This window comes from Bacillus rossius, chromosome 1, assembly GCF_032445375.1.
Source record: "Bacillus rossius redtenbacheri isolate Brsri chromosome 1, Brsri_v3, whole genome shotgun sequence".
NCBI lineage: Eukaryota > Metazoa > Arthropoda > Insecta > Phasmatodea > Bacillidae > Bacillus > Bacillus rossius.
In genome coordinates, this window is record NC_086330.1 from 49,770,683 (window position 1) to 49,796,112 (window position 25,430).

At 38.6% G+C, this 25,430-nt stretch overlaps 2 protein-coding genes across 2 annotated transcripts; both read right to left on the reverse strand.

Moving 5' to 3' along the window:
• On the reverse strand, positions 1–1,905 carry LOC134529002 (cuticle protein 67-like). The gene is made up of 2 exons (XM_063362672.1): positions 1,867–1,905; positions 1–656 (listed from the first exon to the last, which is right to left on the reverse strand). The coding sequence occupies exons 1-2, from the start codon at positions 1,873–1,875 to the stop codon at positions 210–212; spliced, it is 456 nt and encodes a 151-aa protein (XP_063218742.1). The 5' UTR covers positions 1,876–1,905; the 3' UTR covers positions 1–209.
• A 16,993-nt stretch (positions 1,906–18,898) lies between these two features.
• LOC134529011 (cuticle protein 67-like) lies at positions 18,899–24,222 on the reverse strand. The gene is made up of 2 exons (XM_063362683.1): positions 24,182–24,222; positions 18,899–19,575 (listed from the first exon to the last, which is right to left on the reverse strand). The coding sequence occupies exons 1-2, from the start codon at positions 24,188–24,190 to the stop codon at positions 19,108–19,110; spliced, it is 477 nt and encodes a 158-aa protein (XP_063218753.1). The 5' UTR covers positions 24,191–24,222; the 3' UTR covers positions 18,899–19,107.
• Positions 24,223–25,430: the final 1,208 nt, after the last annotated feature.

Here is a 25,430-nt window from a genome sequence, read left to right on the forward strand (position 1 = left end):
TTTGTAATTGTAGTAAAATATTTATTTAATAAATATTATGTACAAAAGGTTCACATTGCTCAGTCTGTTCAGTTCAGTTCGCTCAGTAATAAAGGCTAAACAGTTTGCATGAGAAGGGGAAGAGACAGGAAGTGAGGAGAAGGGCTTGAAGCACTCCAGGACTCGTCAGCGACGCAGCCTGCAGGTGAGGAAGACTCCGTGAGGAGTGTCTACCAGCCGTAGTAAGCTCCAAGACCGGAGAAAGACACGTGAGAAGCGACGGCGGCGGGAGTGTAAGCCAGACCGTGGGCGGCGTAGGCTGCGGGGGCGGCGTAGCTGCGGGCGTAGGCGGGGGCGGCGTAGGAAGCGTAGGCGGGCGCGTGGTAGGCGGCGCCGTAGGCCAGGGCATCGTTGCTGACGCGCACGTCGGACTTGGAGACGCTGGAGTAGGGCGTGTCGATGGTCTTGGAGTAGGTGGACACCTGTCCCAGGTTGCCGGGCGTCCTCAGGATGTTGGAATGCTGGGAGGTGATGGCGGGAGAAGCGTATCCGCCGTAGCCGTAGGCGGGGGCGGCGTAGCCACCGTAGCCGTAGGCGGGTGCGCCGTAGGCAGCCACGGCGGGGGCGCCCAGGTAGCCGGCCTTAGCCACGGCCACGACGACGGCGAGGACGATGAACTGGAAAGAAAAACAACATATAGCATACTTAATATACTTTGTACTGATGTAAAGGTAAAACTCAGGGGTTTTAGAACGCGGTACATACACCATTGCAGTGGTCTCTGAATTACATGGTAATGGACTTTATCTCATTAATGTTTTTATGATTTTTGGAATCGAACCCATGAGCCTCCCCGTCAGATGAATGTGACACCTCAGTAAACACGGTGACCTAGGGTTTTACTTTGCTATAATAATCATATTATTGATCTAGAATTTATTGGTTATAATAAATGTCTGCTCGAATTTCCTTGCGTGAATGCTTTTAAACATATTTTGTGGAAATTATTTATCGTCCAAATTTGCACGTATAGGTACTCCTATGGTCTATTCGACAGATAAGTGGGTGAAAATTCCCTTCTTTACATGTTTATTTTTTATATATTTTTTCTTCGTGGCACAGTGTGATTATTTAATTTTATTTGTTTACATAATAGTGTTACATTAGATGATCTTTTTAATAATTCAATCCAAGAATGTATGTCGTTGGCCACGTAATGGTATTTTGACTTTTTCGCTGATTAATACATAATCGGTAGGAAACTTAACCTAACACAAAAGTGTGTTTTTAAGGATTAATTAACAACCATCAACAGTAATAATGTACTTTAGCATAAAATTTTACAGTAACTTAATTTTTTCACCCGACACCGTGGTAACATTTGAGTCATTTACAAAAAAAGTTTCCAGTAATGTCATCAAAGTGTCTAAATATAAAGGAAGTTTATAGTTGCTAACATAATAGGGTATTTTGCTATACTAGTCTTCGAGTTCCAAACAATATTAAAACTTTACATACGATATAAATTGCGGTATTTATTATTGTAATGAAAATCTTTAAAATTAATTGTCTGCAGAAAGGACGCAATAAACGAAAAAATATTGTAGTTTAGCTCGAATATAATTATTGTTATTCAATTTAAACAGTATTGCCGTATAAGTACCGAACAAATTTAAATTTTAAATTCGTTAAATTTATGTAATATTTGCCTGACTCAGAAACGGTTCCAAAATAAATTTATGTTTCATAAAAGGTCCTAATATTAATGTAATAACGATTTTAAGCGATAACGAGTAAACACTACCAATGCAAACAAGCGCTAAAACCGTTCAAAACGATTCCCGAGGCATTCCATCCCCTGAAGTGCCGACGAGTTTTTCCACACACCTTGTACATGTTGGGTTGTCGGTGGTTGACTGAGCGACGAATGACGCTCGGTACCCGCCGACCACGGTATTTATACGCTCCTGAGTCGATACCTTCCCTTTCCACGGCGTGACAAACAGTGGCTCGCGGTGCATTGTGGGGTGGCCCAGGCCACGCCCACCGCTTGTGCCACATTCGGCCGCCGCCACCTGGGGCCGGCTAATTGTTTTCTGAATAGGAAAGTTGTTCACCACCAGCCACGCTGCCTTTTATGTTTAATCTCACGACTCGAATACTCATTAGTTCATCGTGTAAATATCTGTGCCATCCCTTATGTTTCCCTTTGAGTTTGAATAGTAATATATTTCAAAATTTAAAAAAAAAAATCGAGTGATACATACTGTAACGAACGCGAGGAACGTATGTGCGCCGAGTTCTAAGAGGGCTGACGCCCACGCACTGCCAATGACTTCACGCGCCGTCCATTGACGTAAATAATACCACCGTGCCTGGCCGGATAGCAAGGGTCCTCGCTACCTACCCCCCTCCGCACCCTCGCACCATCCCGCCTCAGGATATTGTCACCTTTAGCGACCTGGGAATTCCGGGATTACAGAGGCCACCGCGAGGAGTGGCGTGAATAAGCATCGCTGTTCTGGGTGTTTCGGACATCGTGTCGGTCCGGGATGACGCGACATCTCACAGCCGCTCTCGTCCATTTGAGTGCAGAAATTAAATTTATATTGTAGACATTAGTAATAAAGAAAACTGTACCAATTAATTGGGCTATCCCTTACGAACCCAGTTTTTCCGCCACAATACCAAAACAATACTTTAATTAAATTTTTAGAAAAGTCTTCATTTAATACAATTTTCAAGTACCAATCAATATTAAAACGTTACATACGATATAAAATGTAGTATTTTATTATTGTAATGCAATTTTTAAAACATAATTATTTTGCAGGTGTTATTATTTCCGTAATCTTTGTCATAATTCTATCAACGAGTAATAAAAAAAATAAGGACCATCTATATCAAACTATAGTCAAATTCCCTCTATTCTAACTTCGGTTTTAATTCAAGGAGGAACAAATTGTTGCCGCTCTATGTTCGCATTGTTATATCACATGTTCGCATGAACTCCCCACATTTCTTATTTACTTCAAGGTATGAAAAATTAATGTTTTGTGAAATTTAACTTATTCTCCTGCAGCACAAATAGTGATAATATATAATGTTTTGCAAATTTCATTTGGTGTATTTTTGGATCTTCTTTCTTAGATAATTGTTTATTTTTAAAATGTTTATTACAACTATAGTGAATGAGGTGTTGTATAAACGCGTATAAGTGTTACTCTTTTTACTTTGGGCTTATGAGCATAAGGACCCACTGTTATTCAATGGACATATTGTGACTTAATAATAACGTTACTATTAACCACCTCAACTTTAATATCTCCCGCTATTTATAGAAAAGGAGACCAATATTAAGCAGCGGCTAGACACGAAATATTTATTAAATTTTAATTTATTTTAATATATTGCAAGCGCATTAATTCAAAAATCTCTTGTTGTTGATTGATTCAATATACACTTTTACTTGACTTGCAACAACTTGTCACTTGATCATGACAAAGCCACATACAGTTGGTCGTGTGAAGATATGTTAAACATTAAATTTGTACTTCATATTTCATTGCATATAAAGATGATACCAACAAAAAATGAAAGCCCATTCATATACCTGATGACATTAATTATTCAAACACAGAACAACATAAGGGAAGATAATGGGCATACATCTGGAAATATAGGTAATGGTCATGTATATGGGAAGATAATGGTCAAACACATAGTAATTCACACACTGAAATATACAAATCAACATACACACATAATCATACTTTTAAGAAACTTAACTCACCGATGATGTGCAGGAAAATGGCTTACCCAACACCAAGATGTAGTCACAGTATTATCTTTGCACCACGGACTCGGCAGTAACGCTAGGAGGAACAGGTTAGCAAAGAGCAATGAAAATGTTTCACTGTAAGCGCATGAAAACAGACTTGCGCAACAGACTCAGTTGCAATGCTACGAGGTACAGGTTATCAGAGAGCAATAAAAATTATATAGCCTACAGCGTTACGCGATCATTAAGTCAGTGAGTGATGAGCGTAACTATATATATATATATAAAATTTTAAACGGAAATATGACACATCTGCAAAGAAAATTATACTTGTTTTGAACTGTTGCTTTGTAACACTTGTTTAAGTTCTTTGTTTTTAATTTCTTAAATTATTTGAGAAATAAATTAGGAATGGTTTTTTGTTCTGAAACCGTAAATCTTTTTCACCGAAAGGTATTTTGAGTTTAATATCTAAGTACTAACAAAACAGTACTTTAAATGGCAAGCTGTCGAAATTAATTTATATTTCAGACTTACAACATATTTCAGTCATTTAAAAAGCCGCAATGTGCCTATAAGAAAGTCAGAAATTATTTCAGCACACGCCGATATATTGCGAAAGTTGCCAGTCGTTTTCGCTCACCATGCTGATTTTATTTTGCTAGCTGAGTATTCAAATGAAAAAAATATTAAAAACAGAGTACTATAGAAGTTTCACTACATTCATTACAAAGCTGTTGAAGTATTGAAAATGAAAAAAAAAAATGTCATACTTGGCTGACAATATTTTCAAATGAAGAATGTCTGTTCGGAAATAAAAAATTTTATTCTTTACAAAGTTGGGAAAAAAACTAAAGAAATATTCAATGAAATGGACTTGCAACTTAGACACCGTATTTTAAAATGAATATGTCAAATTTCGCAAGGCTGAAACATTAACACAAAAAACGGCTGAACTTCATGGCCAACGCGTAAATAAAGATAAGAACATCAAGTAGCGCATGCCGAACGCATGCTCACTTGGTTGCCGATAGGTGTCACCAGGGGCGCAAACCTGTAAATTTTGCAAGGGTGCCCCGTGGAAATTTCAGGGTAGGGGGGGGGGGGGGGGTTCTTGGCCCGAGAGTTTTGGAAGTGAGGTTAAGCGTCACGTCATCTCTGGATACAGTGCTTGCAATAGGCAGAAAACTTTAAAATATACATAAAGTTTTCCGTAAGAAATAGTTTTAACATCAAAATATTATCTTTGAAAGATTTGTGCAATGGCAGTGCATGACTTGATGTAATCTTTTGCACATACGCCATTACTAAGCACTTTTTCTGTTGAAGAAAACTAAAAAATACCCGAAAGACAAAAAACACAAATTAAGCAAAACAATTTAACATCAAACTCATTTCACAGTCACGCTTTTGCAAGTGCAGGAAGGCCTCCATCAATGAGGGACTTCTTAATTTTAGGGGGGCCCGGGCCCATCTGCCCCCCCCCCCCCCCCCCCCCCGCGATCAACGGCCATGGTCGTTACTCTGGTGGCGCGACAGCTGGTGCTGCTAGCGCGCACGTTCCGACTGTGTCGAGATGGCGACAACACACCAGAGAAAAACGTTCTGCGCTCTTCGTCCTAACGAGTGCGAGCCAGTTACAACCTGTTCAGAGTGACTTCCGTCGACATCACGGCAGTAAATCTCACTCAACATCACTCAGTGATGGCCACCGCAGTTTAAAGACTGGTTGTTTTGTGGAAAGTAAATAAAAAAAAGTATTTGTATTGTTACAATTATATTAAGATTCCCCAGAAGCTTGTTATTATCATTCATGTCAATATGATGGGCTTGAGAAATAGGATGAAATCATTTTAAAACATCGTGTATTGTATGGTACAATTGTTGAGAGCAAGGATATGAATCCAGTGTAAGTTAAGTTTGTTTTATCTCAAATACTAACCTATAGCTAGGGATTGGAAATATTCGCGTTTTTAGTGACCTCCAGGTTAGACTTCACAATCCTCTGCATACTTACGTAAATGTCACCCGTTCATTGGCTGCTGACTTGTGAGAAGTCTCAACTGGATAACTTGTGATTCGGTACTTCTTTATTTGTACGTTTCTTATTGGCCCAGATTACTTCAAATTAATGTCAGCCAATAGTACAAGCACCTCATAGGTAGAAGTTTTTTTTTTAGTTTAACATATCGTGAAATGAATACGCGGTTTTTTTTTCGATTTATACCTATAGCTAATATAATAAAAATAACCTTTTATCTTTGGAAGAGGAAGTAATGCCTTTCTAACATTCACGCCTGAAGAGCGGATAGCTACAAAACATCAAATGCAATGCCCATTAAGTTTAATATGTGTAAGAACTGGCCACAAAATACAACCAACGAGATGAAGATGCTGTGTGTGATGCGACACAGCAGGAGACGACCAGTTTCAAAAAACCCGCCGAGGAGTGCGCCGTCTATAATATCGCGTGTCATCATTAGACTTCACTCTTTCTTTCCTATGCACTCTATCTGCTGTTAGCTGTGTCCTTGTTTCTGTGAGCTCTGTTGCCAAATGTACACCATCAAACAAAAACATTTTAGACACAACTTTGTAATGTCATTATTATTTTTAATGTAGGCTATCTGAAACGTAATTCGTAAAGTAAAATTTGGAATGAGAATTTTGATAATACATTTTCTGCTTAATTCATCAAGAGCATCATCTGATAATATAAAATATATATTTCTAAGGAGTGTTAATTAAAATACTACAGGTTGTTTTAAATTTTTTTTCAAAAAATATTTTATAATAATTTAATCAATCAATTTTTTGCACTTTTGAGCATAGTACATAATTTCATGGAATGTCTCATTAATAGTTACCGACTGCTACAAATAGTTTCTCCTATTAAATAATAATTGGCCTTTAGGATTGATTATTATGTTTCCCCTTAATATGACTACAACTGTGATGATACTGTCAACATATACTAATTTATAGTCTCAGAAAATTCAAGGATCAGTCAAATTAAAAAATATATACATTAAAAATTATTATAATTAAAGTTGAACATAAAAAGTAAAACAAAAATTGTAATGTTAGCAAGCTGGGTAGTTAAAACGGGAACAGTGGCCGTCATTTATTCAGTGTGTGCTGCAATCAGCGTGAGACACTCTGTACCTGCGGCCGGGTCGTAGGCATTGGGGGTTTCCCCCCCCCCCTACCTTGCAGGAAGGCGGCCAGGGCGCCGCCCTAACGCCCCTTCACCACTTCACGCGGGAGCCGCGGCTACCGGCGAGCTGGAAGGGGGTAAGGGGGGTTCGCAACTCGCCGTTTCGCAAGGTCGCCGCGCCCCGCCGCCAGCTGCGCCCAGGCGCACCCGCGGTCCGCGGACCAGACGGCCAATCAGGAACAGAAGACTTTCGTCAACGCCGAGTACTCTGGAGACGGTTCGGAGGTTAGGCGGTTCGGTCGCGCCGCAACGGAGTGCTTTCCGTGCTGGTGGCGTAGTGATGGTGGCGCGGTGGTGGCGATGTGGTGGCGTTGCGAGTCGAGATGAAGCGGCAAAAGGATGGCGGTGCAAAATTCGCCGGCGCCCGGTCGAGTTTCCAGATTCCTAACACAGTTCATGGTAAACCTTGCGTGTTATGCGATACACGCGGATAACATTTACAGTAATGACCGCGAGTTTTTTTAGTTATTTTTTTTTTAAATAATGGAATTTAAAAATATTAAATTAAGTAATGGGAAGGGATACGACATAATGATTTAACCCCGAGCCTTTCGTTTCTCTCGGCAGCTCTTCCTTCTGGCTCATGACGAAGCCCGCCATGTCCCGTGGATGAAACCTCGCCGCAAGTAGAACACAGATCGCCTTGTGGAATGCGAGTGATCTGATTATGAAACCACCGTGGCCATCCTGGTGACACTCTTCACCCCCCCCCCTTTTCATTATGCAGTTAAGTGTCACTAGCTCGATCTCTCTGGTTACTCTGAACACTTTAAATCCTTGATCTTTATTTTTAATATCATTAAATTATATTTTTAAGCAGTCTGCCCACTCGGTCTAGTGGCTAACGTGTGTCTAGCTGGTGGGCCAAGGGAACCGGGTTCGATTCCCGGCCGAGGAGGGGATTATGCATACTTTTTCCCTGGGTTCATGACTGTGATGTCCCTTCCATCTTCAACCCGCGGAAGGAAATTGTAAACCATCGTAAAATCATCCTGCCTCGACAAGCATAGAGACGTCACGGCTGTCTTGCCTGTGCTCACGGAGCTCTAGTAATGGGTTACAGAGACTTATCATCATCATCATCATCATCATCATTTTAACTACTGAAAAACTTGTCCTGATATTTTGTCAAATGGAACAGGTGTAAACTAGGTTATTTTTAAGGTGAAGTTTGCTCAGCTATAGACAGGTATGCAAGTGAAAGTGGTGCCATATCATGTTCTTACCAAGCGAAGTAGCACAATAATGGAACATTGTACTCGTTTTCTGAATGGTTGTTGCAATAACGAAGATTGATCGAATTATTTTTTTTTTTTACTTACGATAGCCATTGCTGGTTCCACTGTATATCACATGAAACCTCAGCTATGGACTAAGTTTTTAATTTTTTGAGATTCATACTGATAGGGTAACCGGGAACTGCCATTTTTTTTACAAGAATATGCTAATTATAAATTGTTAAAAAAAATAACATAAACCAGTGCCATGGCATGACTGATGTTTGTTACACACGTTGTTCGGTTGTTGGCAAGATAACGATCACGTAAGATTTTTGTTTATTTTGATACGTGATATTAGATAAAAAGCATGGCTAATTGTTAATCTACTTACACACGTGCATTGAGTCTGCAACATTCTGAAACTGTCATCCGTACAGCAGCAGCAAGTAATTTAAGATATGTGCTTCGGAAATGTACAAATAAAAATCTCTTTTGCGTGTCCTGGTATTTAACTTAATTTTAGGCTCTTTTGAATTTTTTAAAAATACTTTTACTCAGTATACCTGTTACGAGTACCTGCCTACCCGTTTGCCGAAGAGATTCTTCGCCCCTGCGACCGCCGGTGACGCAGCCCGCCCGACACGGCTAGGGCGCGCGAGCTTGAAATGAGCAGACTTTGCTCGTGAAGCATCGGGGCCGCTCGGCCACGATCGGGAGAGAGGTGACTTGCCTGGAAGTAGCGGAAGTCCACCGTCTTGTCTGGGAGTGTCTGGAAGTTTCGATTTTAGTCTGGGCAGGAGATTCTTGCGTGTAAACAGGGCTGTCTGAGCTCACAGCCTGAACTGAGTGAGGGGAGTCACCCAGGAGGGGGGTGTCACTGCCTGATCGCCGGCCTTCGACCGCACCAGCATCGCCGCCGAGAGTCTACACTGTCAACAAGAACAGCTGTCTCTGAGAATATTCAAGCGCGAGTTGGGTTACTATAAGGCTTCAAGGGACGTTTCCTGTCGTGGAGTAAAGAAGAGACTTCGGAATTAGGTATTGGTTCTCATGGAGAAGTGGTTATGACGAGCTGGTAACGAGAGGGTGAGTTGTGGCGACATGCGTGGACTTAAAAGGTAAGCGGTGCGCGACCAACTGGTTGGGACTTGGACATTAAAAAATTTATGTACTATTGGAGTCTGACTCTTTGGCTTGGACTTTTTTTTCTCATGAGCTCGGTCGAGGTTTCCTAGTGACCACCACTTAGAAGCTTTGCAGTGCAGGCGGATCGATGCGTGAACCGAACTGCAAGGACAAGAGTCCCTGACTGGCGACCACCGCGGGTTGGTAGGAGACGAGCCTCGAGCCACGCTGTGCTGCAGCGAGGGTCGCGTCAAGGCCCCGAGGGGGACTACGAGTTGATGAAGAGGAGAAAGGCGGGTACTTGCCCGACTCTTTGGCCGCATGTTCCGCGGTGTTATAATTGCTAGAAGAGTGAGACGATGCAAAGGGTGCTGATATTCCCCCCCCCCCCAAGGTTGACATAGTTTGTAAACACATACTTGAAGCTGACGTTCAAACGAGTAATAAATCTTTTTAATCTTTATGTTTGTCTTTGCAATTACAATTTAAATGCAAGCACAGTATAAATGATAAAAATTTTTGTAAAACATGTAAATAATATTTTTGGTATATTTTTGTGTTAATATTTCAGATATTGTCTTTGCGTGGGAAGGCCACTTATAGTTTACCAGGCCTGATAACAGTTTAGGTTTAAGCAATAAACATGGAACGAACCAAGCCGTGTAATAGTGGTAAATCCTTGAGACCCCAGTGTTGAGTGAATAGTTATTTTGTGTTAAGAATTATATTCAACGGTAATTATTGTGATAGTTGTTTGCTGTTAGATAATAACAGTATACGGAGTAAATGCACAGATCGTTTCGCGACACACACTCACAGCACTACACGCTATTAAGGGTATTCATTTACTCTTGTAAAACACGTAATTAATAGTTGTGTATTTTATGTAAACAAAACAGTGGCGTGGTGCGTGGAGGCTCATTTGTGTAACAAGGCATTAATCATTTTGTGCAGAAGAGTTCACTATTTTTTGTTGTTGAAATAATCTTCTGATTTAACTATGAATAAACCTGACATGCCTCTGAACCACTTGCATCTCACTTGCAACCGTTCTTAATACCTTGTAGTGTATTTCCTAACATTTCTGGTAGGTGAACTAAAAATAGAGAACATACGTAACGTAAAGTCAAATAAATATCTAAAAACAAAATTTTTAGGAACAAGGTGGTTTGAGAAAATAATTTCACAATTTGTCTTAGATATCTTACAAAAAAAAAAAAAAAGGATATAGTTGTTAAAAATTGTATTTAATTGAACATGTAAAGAAAAGCGGTTGAGCTACATTGAAGTACAGGTTTACGTTATTAAGAAAGTGGGCTTACATTCTTAAGTGCCCATCATGGCTCACGCCAATCTGACTCACTGTTTATTTTTCGTTTAACCGATTGAAGCAAAACTCAAATGGAATATTTCCCACTGCTGCATGCACGAATTGTTAAGTTCAAGTAAGTCCAAACTGCATGACGTTTCCTAAAACAGATCTTACCATATGGGAAACTAGACGAATACGAGTGTCTTATGTTATTCACTACTAAAAATTCTTCCGTACATCCTGTTCAGTGACGTCTCTAAGTCTAACACTAGTGCTGTCGGAATTTATTTTGTAGTACACTTTGACTCGATACTTTCCGAGTATAAGAAATTACATTCTAGTTTGACGCAGTCGTATACTAGGTTAAAAATATTGTTCTTAAAATTAAAAGTTTTAAAACTTATTCCTGCATATCAATCATACTTAGTTATTTCTTAAAGAATTTCCTGCTAATATATTTTCTTTTATGTTTCCGTGTACAGAAATGGTATATTTATAAGTTTATCGGGTGCAATGCCTGATATATATAACAAATTTGGTACATTAAAAAATGGCAAATGTAATAATTAATACGGGAATTAGACTTAAATAATTTAAGTTACATATGTTTTGATGATACTTCCCAATTTGACTACCGAAAAATGACACCTTTAAGCTATGTACATGTACACCCTTGAAAAGCACTCATGATCTTATAAAACCTTAACCACGCGCATAAAATAAGAATAGCTTGTAGTTAGCTTAATGTCACCGATAAGCATTGAGATATTTCTACTAATATGTGTGCGCTCTTTTGCTGGTTGTAGCTAATCGAAGTTTAAGGGGACTGGGAATTATGAAATAGTTTAAAAAAAACATTTTTTATGTTTTTGCAGATTATTTTTCTTCAGAATGTTAGCTTTAAAATGACATATTACACTAAGGGTAAATACTAAAATAATTTAGTTAAAAATAATAATTTAAAAGTTGTGATTTTCACGAAAAACCATCAAAGTACGAAAACAATTACAAAATTCAATGTTCAATAACTTTTTATTTTAAAATGCTATTATATTGGGACTTTTATAGTTAGAAAGATATTTTTTCCCTCTTTCGATGTTGGTATTGGAAACCATGTTGAGGCTGTTGTTTGTTTTTTTATAGCAGCTAATACACACTAGTATTTTCAAGTAAAATTTTCAACTGTTTTAGGTGTTTTTACATTTTGTATATTTTCAGGGTCCTTCTTTAGGGTTTAAAATGACTAAAAGTAAGAAACTCTTCAAAAAGAGGACAAATGTAGGCAAACAAAAGCCTATAGTAGTGTGTGAGCCACATGGTGTTGAGGTTATGAATGAACCAGTTGAGGTTAGTTCCAACAATGAAGTGCTTCAGTGTTCATCTGAGAAGAAACTCAATGTAAATATTTACAACACATTTGAAAATAACTGTGACTCAAATGAAATTATTAATTTATCTGTTTTACAAGAAGCTATTCAGAAGTTTGTTGTCTGTAAAAGTTGCAGTGGCATTGTTTCTCTATGTTCAAAGAGAGGTATTGGTCTTGCCTGTGAAATGGTTTTGCATTGTAGTGTGTGTGAGGAGAAACTAGAGTTTTATAATAGTAAGAAATATCATTATTCTACAGAAAATAAAAAAGTAAGTTATGATGAAATTAATTTGAGACTGGTTTATGGGTTACGTAGTATTGGGAAAGGAGGAAGAGCTGGCGAGAAGCTTTGTGGTTCCCTGATCTTACCCAAACCTCCATCGAAGTTTCAACGCTATGTAAGCATTTTAGGTTCTGCTGTAGAAGAAGTATGCAAAGACTCAATGAAATCAGCTATGGAAGAAGCAGTGGCACAAAATAATAATGATCGTGATTTGACAGTTGACCTTGATGGGTCGTGGCATCGTAGAGGGAATGTTTCACTGCATGGTGTTGTAACATGTACGAGTGTTGATACTGGTAAAGTTATAGATGTAGACATTTTATCAAAGCACTGTACATGCAAGGATAAACTAAAAGGTCAGCATGAAGAAGCATGCACTGCAAACTACAAAGGCACTAGTGGTGGCATGGAAATTTCTGGTGTTGTAAACATTTTCAATCGATCAATATCACAGTACAATGTACGATATACAAACTATTTAGGTGATGGTGATTGCAAGGGACACAAAGCTGTTCTTCAGGCTGCCCCTTATGGCGATAAAACAGTATCAAAATTAGAATGCTTAGGGCATGTACAAAAGAGGATGGGTACTAGGTTGAAAAATTTGAAAATCAAATTGCAGGGAAAGAAACTAGAAGATGGCAAAGTTTTTGGTGGCCGAGGACGAGTTACTGATTCAGCCATAGCGGACATTCAAAATATTATGGTTTGGCAATAAGAAGAAATTCAAATAATCTTCAAGGAATGAGAGAGAGTGTATGGGCAGAGTATTTCCATTTACTATCATCGGATGAAGACCCCCAGCATGGACTCTGTCCTAAGGGTTCAGAAAGTTGGTGTAAATATCAGCGTGCAAAGAGTAAAGGAGAATGTTATAAACATGCTGATCACTTTCACCTTCCTCGTGTCGTGGTTGAAGAAATGAAACCCATATTTAGAGACCTAAGTAAGCCCGAGTTGCTGAAGAAATGTTTACATGGAAGGACACAAAATCCAAATGAGAGTGTAAACAGTGTTATCTGGAACAGACTTCCCAAAACTACATTTGTTGGTTTCCGTACCTTGAATTTTGGAGTGTGGGATGCTGTTGCATCATTCAATGATGGAAATTTGGTGGTGTGTCATGTGTATGAAAGATTGGGTTTCCCTCCTGGTAAAAATTGTGTGGAAGCTAGAAGAGACTAGACAGCTACAGAATAGACGAAGCAAAGAGTGTGGTGAAAAATATTGAAATGAAAGCCAGGCAGAAGAGGAATGCAGCAAAACGGAAGTTGGAGGATCTGTATGAGCAGCAAGAAGACCCGGATGAGCCATCATATGGAGCTGGAATGTATTAGAATGTTAAGTGAGATTGTATTGTATACAGTATTTACTTTAAATGCATTTTTCTCAAAATAAAAATTTTCTCTGCAAATGCCCCTTTTTCTCAGGAACTATTCGAGATAGAATAATGAAACTTGGAACATAAATTGCTAGTATGATTATGCGACTTTTAACACAAGATTATTTTTCTAAATTAATTAGAAAAAATGTTATTGCAAAAAATTTTGATAAAATTTTGTAAAAAAATTTTAAAATGCTAAATATTTCCCCCCCCCCCCAATTATACCACAACACAATACAATTTCCTTATGTCTATTCCATAAATAAGGCTTCTTGAATACGTAAAAAAATTCAACATGCTGTGACAAAAGGATCCTGAGAAAATGGGACATTAAGATGCTAATTTTAACACTGTCAAGATAGGGCATTCCCGGTCCCCTTAAGAAAAGAAATATCGTGCAAAAATTTAATTGGCGGTGTTTTTTTCTAGAATTTATCGACACAGTTATATTACCCAGGATGTGTGTGTGTGAGAAAGAGAGTGAGAGAGTGAGAGAGAGTGAGAGAGAGAGAGTCAAATATGATTGGCCCTTGTAGTAGAAGATTTTCGGTGGCCGTAATTGTTTATGCAGAATGTTCTTGGGGCGAAGATTATTGGTTCTGTACGAACCCTAACGTGATTCCATTTTGTCAGTAACAAGTAGGTTTCAAAGTGGTTTTGAGCTACCAATATCATGGAAGGTTCCATGACGTTCAGCATCTGGGAAAACTACGAGACGAAAAACTGTATTTTTTTTTCTGAAATTCAAACCATTGAAAAAAAAACCTCGTTTGGTATATATTATAAATGGTTTTTTTGTCACTTTGTCGTATTTGGTAACACTGCACGATATTCAGTTACACATATTTCTTAGAGTTTGTTCACTAAATAACACAGGAAAAAAAGCATGTAATAATATCTTGTAGTGACACATCTGTAATACAAAGTATACGATCATTTTATTAAGTTAAAATCTTTGAATACATCCAAAATACTCAGGAACTATTCCAAATGAATTTAATTAAAAAAAAAAACCTTTCGGTACAGCCTACAGGCGTAGATAGAGTTCGAAGTTTCTATTTCTTCTGGAAATATTTTGGAAACTTATATAAACGTCTGGAACATTTTAGACTTAACATACATAATACCTTTGTGCTCTCTACTATTACAAAATTATCGATTAAACATTTTTCTCATTTTCCGTACAGCGAAAATATTATGAATGTTTTTAACCAATGCATCCAGCATTGAATAGCTTAAAACGAATTTCATATTATGCCAACTAAGGTAGTTATTCAGTTTTGTTGACCTTAAAACATTATTTTTATCCCTTGTACTAATAACGTGGTCGTATAAAAATTTGCTTTGGACCAAGGTTTAAGATACTATTAAGATGGTTTGAAATAAAATTGAACGATTTTGATACTAAGGAAGTTATGAATTCCTTTTCATTTCAACCCTGTTTTAACGGTAGTAATATTCGTTTCATCAAAAATTGTTTCAGCCAACATTTAAATAAGGTTTATGATTCATACAATAAATTAAAACGGAATTGATAGTAAATATATTAAATATTTTAAAAAGGATTAATTTTTCTTTTTACTGTTGTTATTTCCACCCCTTGCAGTAATGGTTGGTTACATAAAAAAATTATTTTAACAAAAGATTTACAAAAAATTTAGAAAGTTAAACAAAATTAATAATGGATTCGATAGTGTACATGGTAGGCAAGTTCTATTTATTTTCTTATTCCAACCCCAGGGTTTTTCAACACTTTGCAGCAATAGTTTGTATTATCAAAAATTGTTTCAGACAAAGGTTTTAGATAAAAATTATAATATTTACAAACAATTCGAACGGATTTGATGGTGTAATTGTTAAGGAAGATATGAATTTATATATTTTTATTTTAACCACTCTTCATCCACCCATTGCAGCAATGTTGGTTTTTATAAAAAAAAGTTTTAGACAAAAGTTTAAATAAAAATTAACTTTAACTGATTTGAGATTGTGCGTACGAAGGGAGTTATGAACTTGTTTGTCCTCTAACCCTTGTTTTTTCCAGCCCTTGCAGTTATGTTGGTCGTATCAAAAATGTATTTGGTATTACTCCTATGAGTTATAATACTTTCGAACGGATGTTGTATTAGTCATTATAAGACTTATAACGATTTTATGTTTTTAAAAAACTTCAACCATTTCTACCCCTTTGGACGGATATTGCCCATGAACGAACTCAGCCGACATTTATTTACTATATTTTATGTTATCATTTTGGAAGTGATTTGTTCATAATTGCGGCAGCTATCCAGTTTGGAAGTGATTTGTTCATAATTGCGGCAGTTATAGTGTCCACAAATATGTGGTGTTTATATATATATATATATATATATATATATATATATATATATATATAAGCTTTTGAGTTGATGGTTTTGGGGTCTATGGACCATGAAATGAAAAACTAAATTAAAATTTTCCGGAAGTCTCATCATGGTAACGGCTACAAAAATGTTATTTTTGGAGAAAGTTAAAATACCTATTTTCTTTAAAAATTTCTTCTTTCTTTTCGAAATTTCAGGTCTGAGACAAAATTCATATGATTGATTCGAAACATAATAAAATCTAAAATTATAAATTTTTTATTTTTAGAATTTTTACTTAATTTATATGCTTTTCCCAGGTCAAGCTATTAATAGGTTATAAATCTGTGTAAAGCAACACTTTTATTCAATTACGATTTTATTAGAACTTTTTGATACTTAGTTCAAGAACTGGTGTAGAAAACACCATTGCTAAGCCAAAAAAGCCCACCATAAACAATTAAATTGCATAAAATATTTCACCAAAAATATCCTACAAAGCAGTTTAAAAAACAAATGTTTGTGATCATGATGACATTCAAGTTCGGAATTTACCGGGTAAATTTCTGTTTTACATCAGCACAATATTACAACTCTGTACATACAGTGTACTGCCATATATCAACTTATTACAACTTTTGTTATATATAATTGCATTGTCAAGTAATTTTTTCTGTATTCCCTTTGAAAATAAATTATCGTTTCCGAATACAATACACATTTTTTTTTGTAAATGAAACAAATATTCATGTAAACTTTCAGGTATTTGAAAATTTGTACTTTTACATGACAAAAACTATATTACTACAAAAAATATTCGCAGTAATACTGGGTTCGGATTCTTACGCGTGCATTTATGTTTTTTTTTTTTTTGCTATCCCAGTGCTTCCAATAGTTAAAGTTATTTGTAAACCGTTCCCTGAATAGCTTTCAAGAATAATAGTGCACATAAAAGGCTTGATACTATGAAATAAAGACAAAATTTTGACAATTCGATTATCTTTTTCAGGGTTCAAAATTTATGACCTTATGTAATATTACACGCGCAATTTTTGTAAGAAATATTCAGTATTATTTGAAAAAACGTATTTCATATGTGCAAAAATAACCATAGCCATGTGTTGTATAAAGTTACAATATAGTGTCTCGAACGCAGAGAAGACCGCGACGCGCGCCAGGTTCGGAGCTGGCTGGTGGCCCCGCATAGCCACTGACGTCACGCGCCGTCCACTGACGTAAGACATGACACGCGTGCCTGGCCGGATTACAAGGGTCCTCGCTACCCCATTACAAACCCATCGCATCATCCCGCCCCAGACCATTGTCAATGACTTTTTTTCTAAGGCCTGGGAACTATGCAGGTTTCCCGAGGCAACCTCGCGGAGTGGCGAGAATAAGCACCGCCTTTCTGGACGTTTCGGCCATCGGGTCGGCGCGACACTTCCAACCACCCCAGTTGTTTCCAGAAAGTCTGCCAAGAGTATAAAAGCAGCGACGCCGGCCTTTCTTCGAGAGTTCCTAGCGAAGAGCGAAGAGCGTAGCAGCGGAGTGTCTCCCCCTCTGGGAGTGATACAGGCGATACCCGTGCGATCAGCGAGAAGTGAAGAGGGCAAGTGGCCCTTGGCGAGCAAACTGGGTTTATCGGGAGGCGATACCTGCGAGAAGGCCTGGCGAGGCAGTCGGGTGCGACGAGCGATAGTTGAGGACTGTGCTGCGGCGAGGCGTGGGTGAGTGTGCGAAGGAAGCGAACAGAAGGAGACAGAAGAGCGAGCCATTGTCGAGCCAAGCCTTAGTGGAAAGTGGTTTCAATGATAAGTGCAATACTAATTGTTGTGGACAGAAATCTTGAGTGCATTAATTAAATTTATGTTGTAGACATTAGAAATAAATAAAACTTAAACAAATAATTGGGCTATACTTTACTTACTCAGTTTTCTCCCTACATACTATTCGTAACAATATTTCCTGTAGTAATACAAATTATTCCTTGGCAACTAGTACCAAAGCAATATTTTTTAACAGTACAGAATTTATTTTTCCTGTGTATGGCCTTACCCCCTAGACTACTGGTTTTCGCTGCATCATAACGTTTTTTCCCTTTTACTCTGTTTTCAAGACTTTTAAACTATAGCATGTAAAAGGCTTGAGACTCCTGGTGAAGGCTTCCAAAGAAATAAGATATGGCCTATAGACATTATGAAAGGTAAATTTGTGGCTAAAATTTGGAAATATTGTTTGCCATATAAAATTTAAAACATTTACATCTCTTTCTTTTCGTGCTTATCTCAGGAAATGTATTGGGCTTACACTTTCAAAACGTTTCCAGTTTAAAGTTTCTAAAAGTACTATTTTATCACATAATTGAATAGGTTTTTAATATTCTGCTATACAATTTTGAATGCAAGAATTTTCTAAGAGCTTGAAGAGAAATATTCATATTTCAATGTATTTGCGAAAAGTTACCCGTCTTTTAACTAAGCAGAGACATGACATATATTCATTTTTTAAATATACGGATCAGGATTGCATTCATACTCTCAAAAGCTACAAAAAGATGAAAGCATGTAGTACAAATAATTCAAACAAAATATATATTCCTTGGCAACAAAAACACTTACTATGTAAAATATTACATAGTAAATTTTTGATATATCTGTTTTAAGTATCGTATTACTCACTGCCATACTATAAAATTATCTCGAGGTATGGATATCTCAAAAAAGGTTGTCTTATTAAGCACCAAAAAATTATAATGTAAAAATCAAGCCTGTTTATGATTACTATTTCAAGTCAATGTGTTTTTCAAATACCTAATGATAACATATTATCAAAAATATTGTTTGAATTTATTTTTGCATTGGCGCCATTTAAAATAAAACTCTGATATTAGTTTTAAATAGTATTTATTTATTTAATAAATATTATGTACAAAAGGTTCACATTGCTCAGTCTGTTCAGTTCAGTTCGCTCAGTAATAAAGTCTAAACAGTTTGCATGAGAAGGGGAAGAGACAGGAAGTGAGGAGAAGGGCTTGAAGCACTCCAGGACTCGTCAGCGACGCAGCCTGCAGGTGAGGAAGACTCCGTGAGGAGTGTCTACCAGCCGTAGTAAGCTCCAAGACCGGAGAAAGACACGTGAGAAGCGACGGCGGCGGGAGTGTAAGCCAGACCGTGGGCGGCGTAGGCTGCGGGGGCGGCGTAGCTGCGGGCGTAGGCGGGGGCGGCGTAGGAAGCGTAGGCGGGCGCGTGGTAGGCGGCGCCGTAGGCCAGGGCATCATTGCTGACGCGCACGTCGGACTTGGAGACGCTGGAGTAGGGCGTGTCGATGGTCTTGGAGTAGGTGGACACCTGTCCCAGGTTGCCGGGCGTCCTCAGGATGTTGGAGTGCTGGGAGGTGATGGCGGGAGAAGCGTAGCCGCCGTAGCCGTAGGCGGAGCCGGCGTAGCCGTAGGTGGGGGCGGCGTAGCCACCGTAGCCGTAGGCGGGTGCGCCGTAGGCAGCCACGGCGGGGGCGCCCAGGTAGCCGGCCTTAGCCACGGCCACGACGACGGCGAGGACGATGAACTGGAAACAGACATATTATGAAATAATATTTTTAATTTTTTTTTCAGTGGAAGTAACTAATACTGCCTAGGTGAGATTGAGATGCTACACCACACGCTATTATCAGTTTACTATAATTGGCTGTGTACTTTGTGCATAGAAAATTCAATAGCCTAATATCTCTTTTTTTTCTGTTTCATAACGATGGATTAGCGTCGAGGTTTTAAATATTATGTTTGTATTAAATACCATACATTATTTCTCCAACTACAAATGGGTAAGTTTTAGTACTTTTATATAAATAGAGTAACAAGATCCTAATATTAAAGTGTTTAAGTTCGTTTACAAAGATAGGCATATAAGGTACAGACGCCAAACAAGGCCAGTCTCCAAACAAGGCCACCACGCTCTGTAGCACGTAGTTGTAGCTCGACGCGATAGGTAGCGGCACTATCCGGTACATCCATTGGTATCAGCTTCACACAACAGGTAGCGTGAGCTGTATCGCCAAGTACGTCGTAGACAGGCTGTGAAGAATGTTTTGTCTGACTTGCGGTAAACAAATTTGGTAAGTAATGTTTATGTCATAGTAATGATTCTAGATTTTATACATAGAACATCAATACATTAAACGAAAGGGTATTTTGTTAGCTTTCAGAATATAGTATGTTTTTAACAGTCAGCCAATTGTGCTGTTGTAAGGAAATTAATGAAAGACACAAAGTGAAGGTGTCTTTATAAGGCCAAGGTGGCCTTATTAAGATACTGTGCTGGCCTTATTAGGTGTCGATGTTGTATTTTGTGATATGTTGCTATATTCACAGTGCAATGGTTTTATATTATGTAATCAACATTTGTTGTGGCTTTAATTCGTTTGATTAATTGTCTACTAAATAAATTACAGTACTTCTCATGTGAATTAATTTCTTGAAACATCTTGTTTTGTTTCAGATGAAAATGGACACTAAATGTAAACGAGCAAAGTGGACCGCTGACCAGCTTGTGGCAGCTTTAGCAGCATTCAGAAATGGCATGCCAGTTGCAGCAGTTGCGCGTGAGTACAATATACCACGACGGACATTGCGAAACCATATTTTGTCCGGAAGTAGCGAGAAAAAACTTGGAAGACGTGCGTTACTTACAGATCAAGAAGAAAGCCTATTATGCAATCGTATTTTCAGGTTAGGAGAGGTAGGGGTACCGTTAAATGCACAACTTTTAAGAAGGAGCGTATATTCGTTTTGCGAGTTGAATTCTATCAACCATCCATTCAATAAGAATTCCCAAATGGCTGGTAAAAAGTGGTTAAAGTTATTTCTTCAACGACACCCAGACATTTCAAAAAGGAAGGCCCAAGCAATGAATGCAGGTAGAGCAGCCAAACTTAACAAAGTCATTGTTGGTGATTACTTTGTTAAATTACGTGAAATATTAGAGGCACATGATCTTGTAGGTCATCCGGAAAAAATCTACAACATTGACGAAAAGGGCTGTCGTTTGACATTACACAAGCAGCAACAGGTATATGGCAGAAAGGGGAATAAGAGAGTTCATCTCGTTGCACCGTAGCATGCACAAAATGTTACAATTGTTGCTTGTGGTAATGCAATCGGCCAGGCTATCCCTCCTATGATTCTTTTTAAAGGAAAACGCTGCAAGCCAGAGTGGGAAGAAAACATGCCTGCAGGAACAGTTATTGAAATGACTGACAAAGGCTCTATGACATGCGAGGTATTTGCTAAGTGGGTAACCCATCTCTCAAAATTCAAGGCCCCTGGGAAAATACTTTTAATATTTGATGGAGCGAAGTCCCATTTAGATGCGAATATAGTGGATGTAGCCGAACAGAACGACATCATCTTGTTTTGCCTTCCATCCAACTGCACGCACGAGCTACAACCACTCGATAAATCTGTATTCGGCCCTTTCGAAGACTATTGGGATAAAGAGCTTCTTAATTTTTGGACCACGCAAGGCGACAGAACTTTAAACCGTGTAAGCTTTGGACTGATTTTTTCAAAGGTATGGGTAAAGTCAATGACCCCTGCCAATCTAATTGCTGGGTTTAGAGGAACTGGGATCTATCCTTACGATTGCAACATTCTTCCTGAAGCAGCTTTCGCCCCATCTGAACTGACATACACCGAACCCGATGCAACTGTGGCTAGCGAAGACAAAGTTGACAATGTAAGTGCAAGCATTGTTAGTTCTAGCAACGAGCCATCTGATCGCGGAGTATTGAACACTTTTCCAAACAATGATGGACGTTTAACATTCCACGATATACTGGCAACACCTAAATTGAAAAAATCTACAACACCAAGACGCCAAGCAATAAATTCACGAGCTCAACGTATTGTAAAATCATTGTTTCAGACCAAACGACAAACAGTTCCCGGAAAATGTCCAAAGAAGATAACTGAACCAAGAAAGGAAATAAAACGAGCAGCTTCTCGGACACCAAGATATAAGAATCGCACGGCTCCTCAGGCTGGATCTAGTGGGATAACAAAACATCATCATGTAAAAGAGGATTGGTCATGTCCTATCTGCAAAGAACATCAAATAATAGACATGAGATTGTGTTCAGAATGCAGAGTTTATTATCATGAACAGTGTGTTGGACTTGGCAAATGTGATGACAGGCCATTTGTTTGCCCTACTTGTGATGATTAGAGTAGATTTTAATGAAGTCCTTGACTGAAATTTCTAGGCTTTCATTAATAATGCCTCATAAAAATATTATTATTGAAATAACACAGTTGACAGTTAGGAAACAAGTATGCCTACGTCCTTTGTTTAAACACACAAATGTTTCTACATTTTTCATGCAATAAGTGTCAGGTCACTTTTTTTTACTCCTATTATGTGATACTTTGTCATGTGTAAAGTCATTCTTAATGGTATATTTGTGACAAAACTATTTATTTTGGGTATTGTTAGTGTAAAGGAACTTTTCTTGTAGCTATTGTGTATGACCGATGCAAATTCAAGTTTAATATTGTGCCATGTATTTGTTTTTCTTATTTTTGGTAAATTGATAACATTATAACTTATGTGTAACATTTAGTTTTCCTTAATTTTCATTCTTAAACTGCTTTTCTAATAATGAATGTATTTTTTCATTGTATTATTATGTTTCATGCATGATGGCCTTATTAGGCAACACCTAGTGGCCTTATTTGGCACCGGACGTCTTAATAAGGCCATTTGCTATGCCCTTATATTTTTTTACCCTGGAAAAATAATAATTATGATAATCGTGTTCTGTATTTTTTTTTTAAATCTCCACTTATGTTCTTATTACATAGTAAAATTCCAAACTTGTATATACTATCATAAATTTTATAACCACAGCCAAACCTTAACGTGGCCTTATTTGGCTCCTGTACCTTATTAACGCGTAACTCACTAATGTAAATCTTTAAAAAAAAAAAATAAGTGACGTATTTTTGAAGTCAAATTTTTAAGGACAGGCTTCACTAATAAAAGCGATTCTAAAATAATTTCTCTTATTTTAATACCACATTTTTTCTTCTTTTCAGTTCTTATACACGATTAAAATCGCTAATTATTGCTCTCCGAACTAATCAGCATTTTATGATTTGTAAACTAAACAGATTCTGGTTTAAGCTACATGATTTAAGGCTACCTTGCCACGAGTATCTTCCCCTTTGCTACGTAATATACAAAATTTATCAATTTGGTGAATATATTTAGAAATAACTGTACTCCTTAACTATTTCAGTTATATCGTAATAGTAACGCACCAATCTTTTTTTTACATAAATTACGTTAATATTATTACATTCGTTTAATACTAAACACGGCTCCGTGTGTTACGTCTGCATAAGGAAGCAAGATCCTTGGGGCTTTTCACGATAGCGCGTCAATCTTACGTGGCGATGTGACATAATACTGGCTGTGTCTCGCGGCCAACTTATCGTTAGCAAGCTTCGAATCGGTACGTGACAGTGTTTTGAGCCCACACTAATATGAGCATAACCACGCCACTTAAAACTGTGTTAGAAACTTTATGCAAGTGAGCATAACGTATGTCGGCTAGGACACGGCGTTATAAGCGCGCGTCCTGGGCCTCGTCTTGAAAACCCTACGCATGACGTCACACGATGCGAACAGCGCATCCTGGCGCAGCTAGAGTATGGCGGAGATCTTTGCAGGGTGTACGCATTTCGTTGGTTGCCCGATGAAGAAGAAGGCGACAAAGTTTATTGTTATCTTACAACGCCCGTAACCCTGTTCATTCAGGATGCGGGATTATTTTTCCCCCACGAGATGAGAAACAAACCTAAAACGGCCTAAGAATTGTCGTGCCTGAAAGCGAGCTGATGAACGGACAACGGGCAAGGACCTGGTGAGGAAATCTTCCGCAAGTGAAAAATTCCCGCCACTTCTTGCGTCCAGGAGCTAAAATCTCCCAGCCAACAGGTCAGACGTTAGTCCATATTTAGGTATGAAATATCCATTTGCACAATGTCGAAGACGTGTGTCTTTCTTTAATCAACTCCTGTCGCATAAACGAACGAAGTGCGACACTGTAAGCTAACGAAGGACGGTACTTGCACACGAACAGAGACAGAGGAGCACCAGAGCCAATTGCACGCACCTTGTACATGTTGAGGGTTGTCGGTGGTTGGCGGAGCGACCGGTGATGCCGGACTGCGGACGGACCTCGCTATTTATACTCGGCGGCGATCGGGCGGTGCCGCCCCTTCGCTTGAGCCCTGCCCTTCCCCGGCGTGGGCAGGCCCCCTTTGTTCCGCCGCGCGACGTGCGTGCGCGAAAGTTGTCTCGCCGATCTAGGAGGGGGCCAGGTCGCCGTCGAGGCAGCGGCGCGTGGTTCCGCCGAGTCACTCCGTCCGGAGCCGCCCCGTGGTCACTCCTGGGCGCCGCCACGTGTGCGACCCCCAGAACATGGCCGGACCAGGTGTCAGGTGAATGTCCACCTCCATCCCTTAAGCGATCTTGCATTTTCCCATCGTTTTGTTATGATTATAATTTTTAACTATTTATCTTAACGTTTAGCACGTAAAGGACTCCCAGACCTTCTACACCTTTTTTCCAACCACATATTAACTAGTTTGCTCTCAGTATGTAAACGCTGCGAGGAAATTACTTTAATGTTTCACGCGGGCGATTGCAAAACTCACGAGTGTTGACTTCAACAAGTAGCCAAAGCCAAGTCCTATGCCATGTCCAACCAAAAAATAATAATTGCACATAAGCTTTGTTGCAAGCTGTATCAAAATATTTGCAATTGCAAGGTGGAGAGCCTAATCCCCTGAATACTGCTTCCTCAACCCGGACACTGTTCTTCGCCCAGTGGCGCAGACCACCAGAAGGACTAAAGATGCACTCGTGGCTAACCCCTGACGGCAACATGCGCTTGGCTCTCCTAGCGGGAGCGTGCGCAATCAACTCAGTCTCAGCTCAGCGCAACCAATCGACGGTTAAAAGACAAGAGATATTCATAACAAGACAGTAGAAATTAAAAGTAAAGCTATTCGTTATTTTACTTTTTTGTAAAATACCTCTCCCCGTGATAGGGAGTATCCTACTGACATATATAGTCCAGTCACATTCACCTAATCGATTTCGATATCAGGTTTAAAAAAAATATTATACTCACTTTAATTTGGGAATGAAAGAACTTGTTTAAGCTCTGGTATACCCTTGGTTTGGTTAGTCGCAGGTCAAGGAAAGTAGTTCCTCAAAATAACGTCTTTTAGAAAGTCAAGTTTTAAAATTAAGTCTTCTAAAATTGTTCACGTTTCTATTGTGTACACTAAAATAATATTTAGCGCAGTAAAAGCATTATTTATATTTCTCTAACAATTATAAAGTTTGGTCTCCCT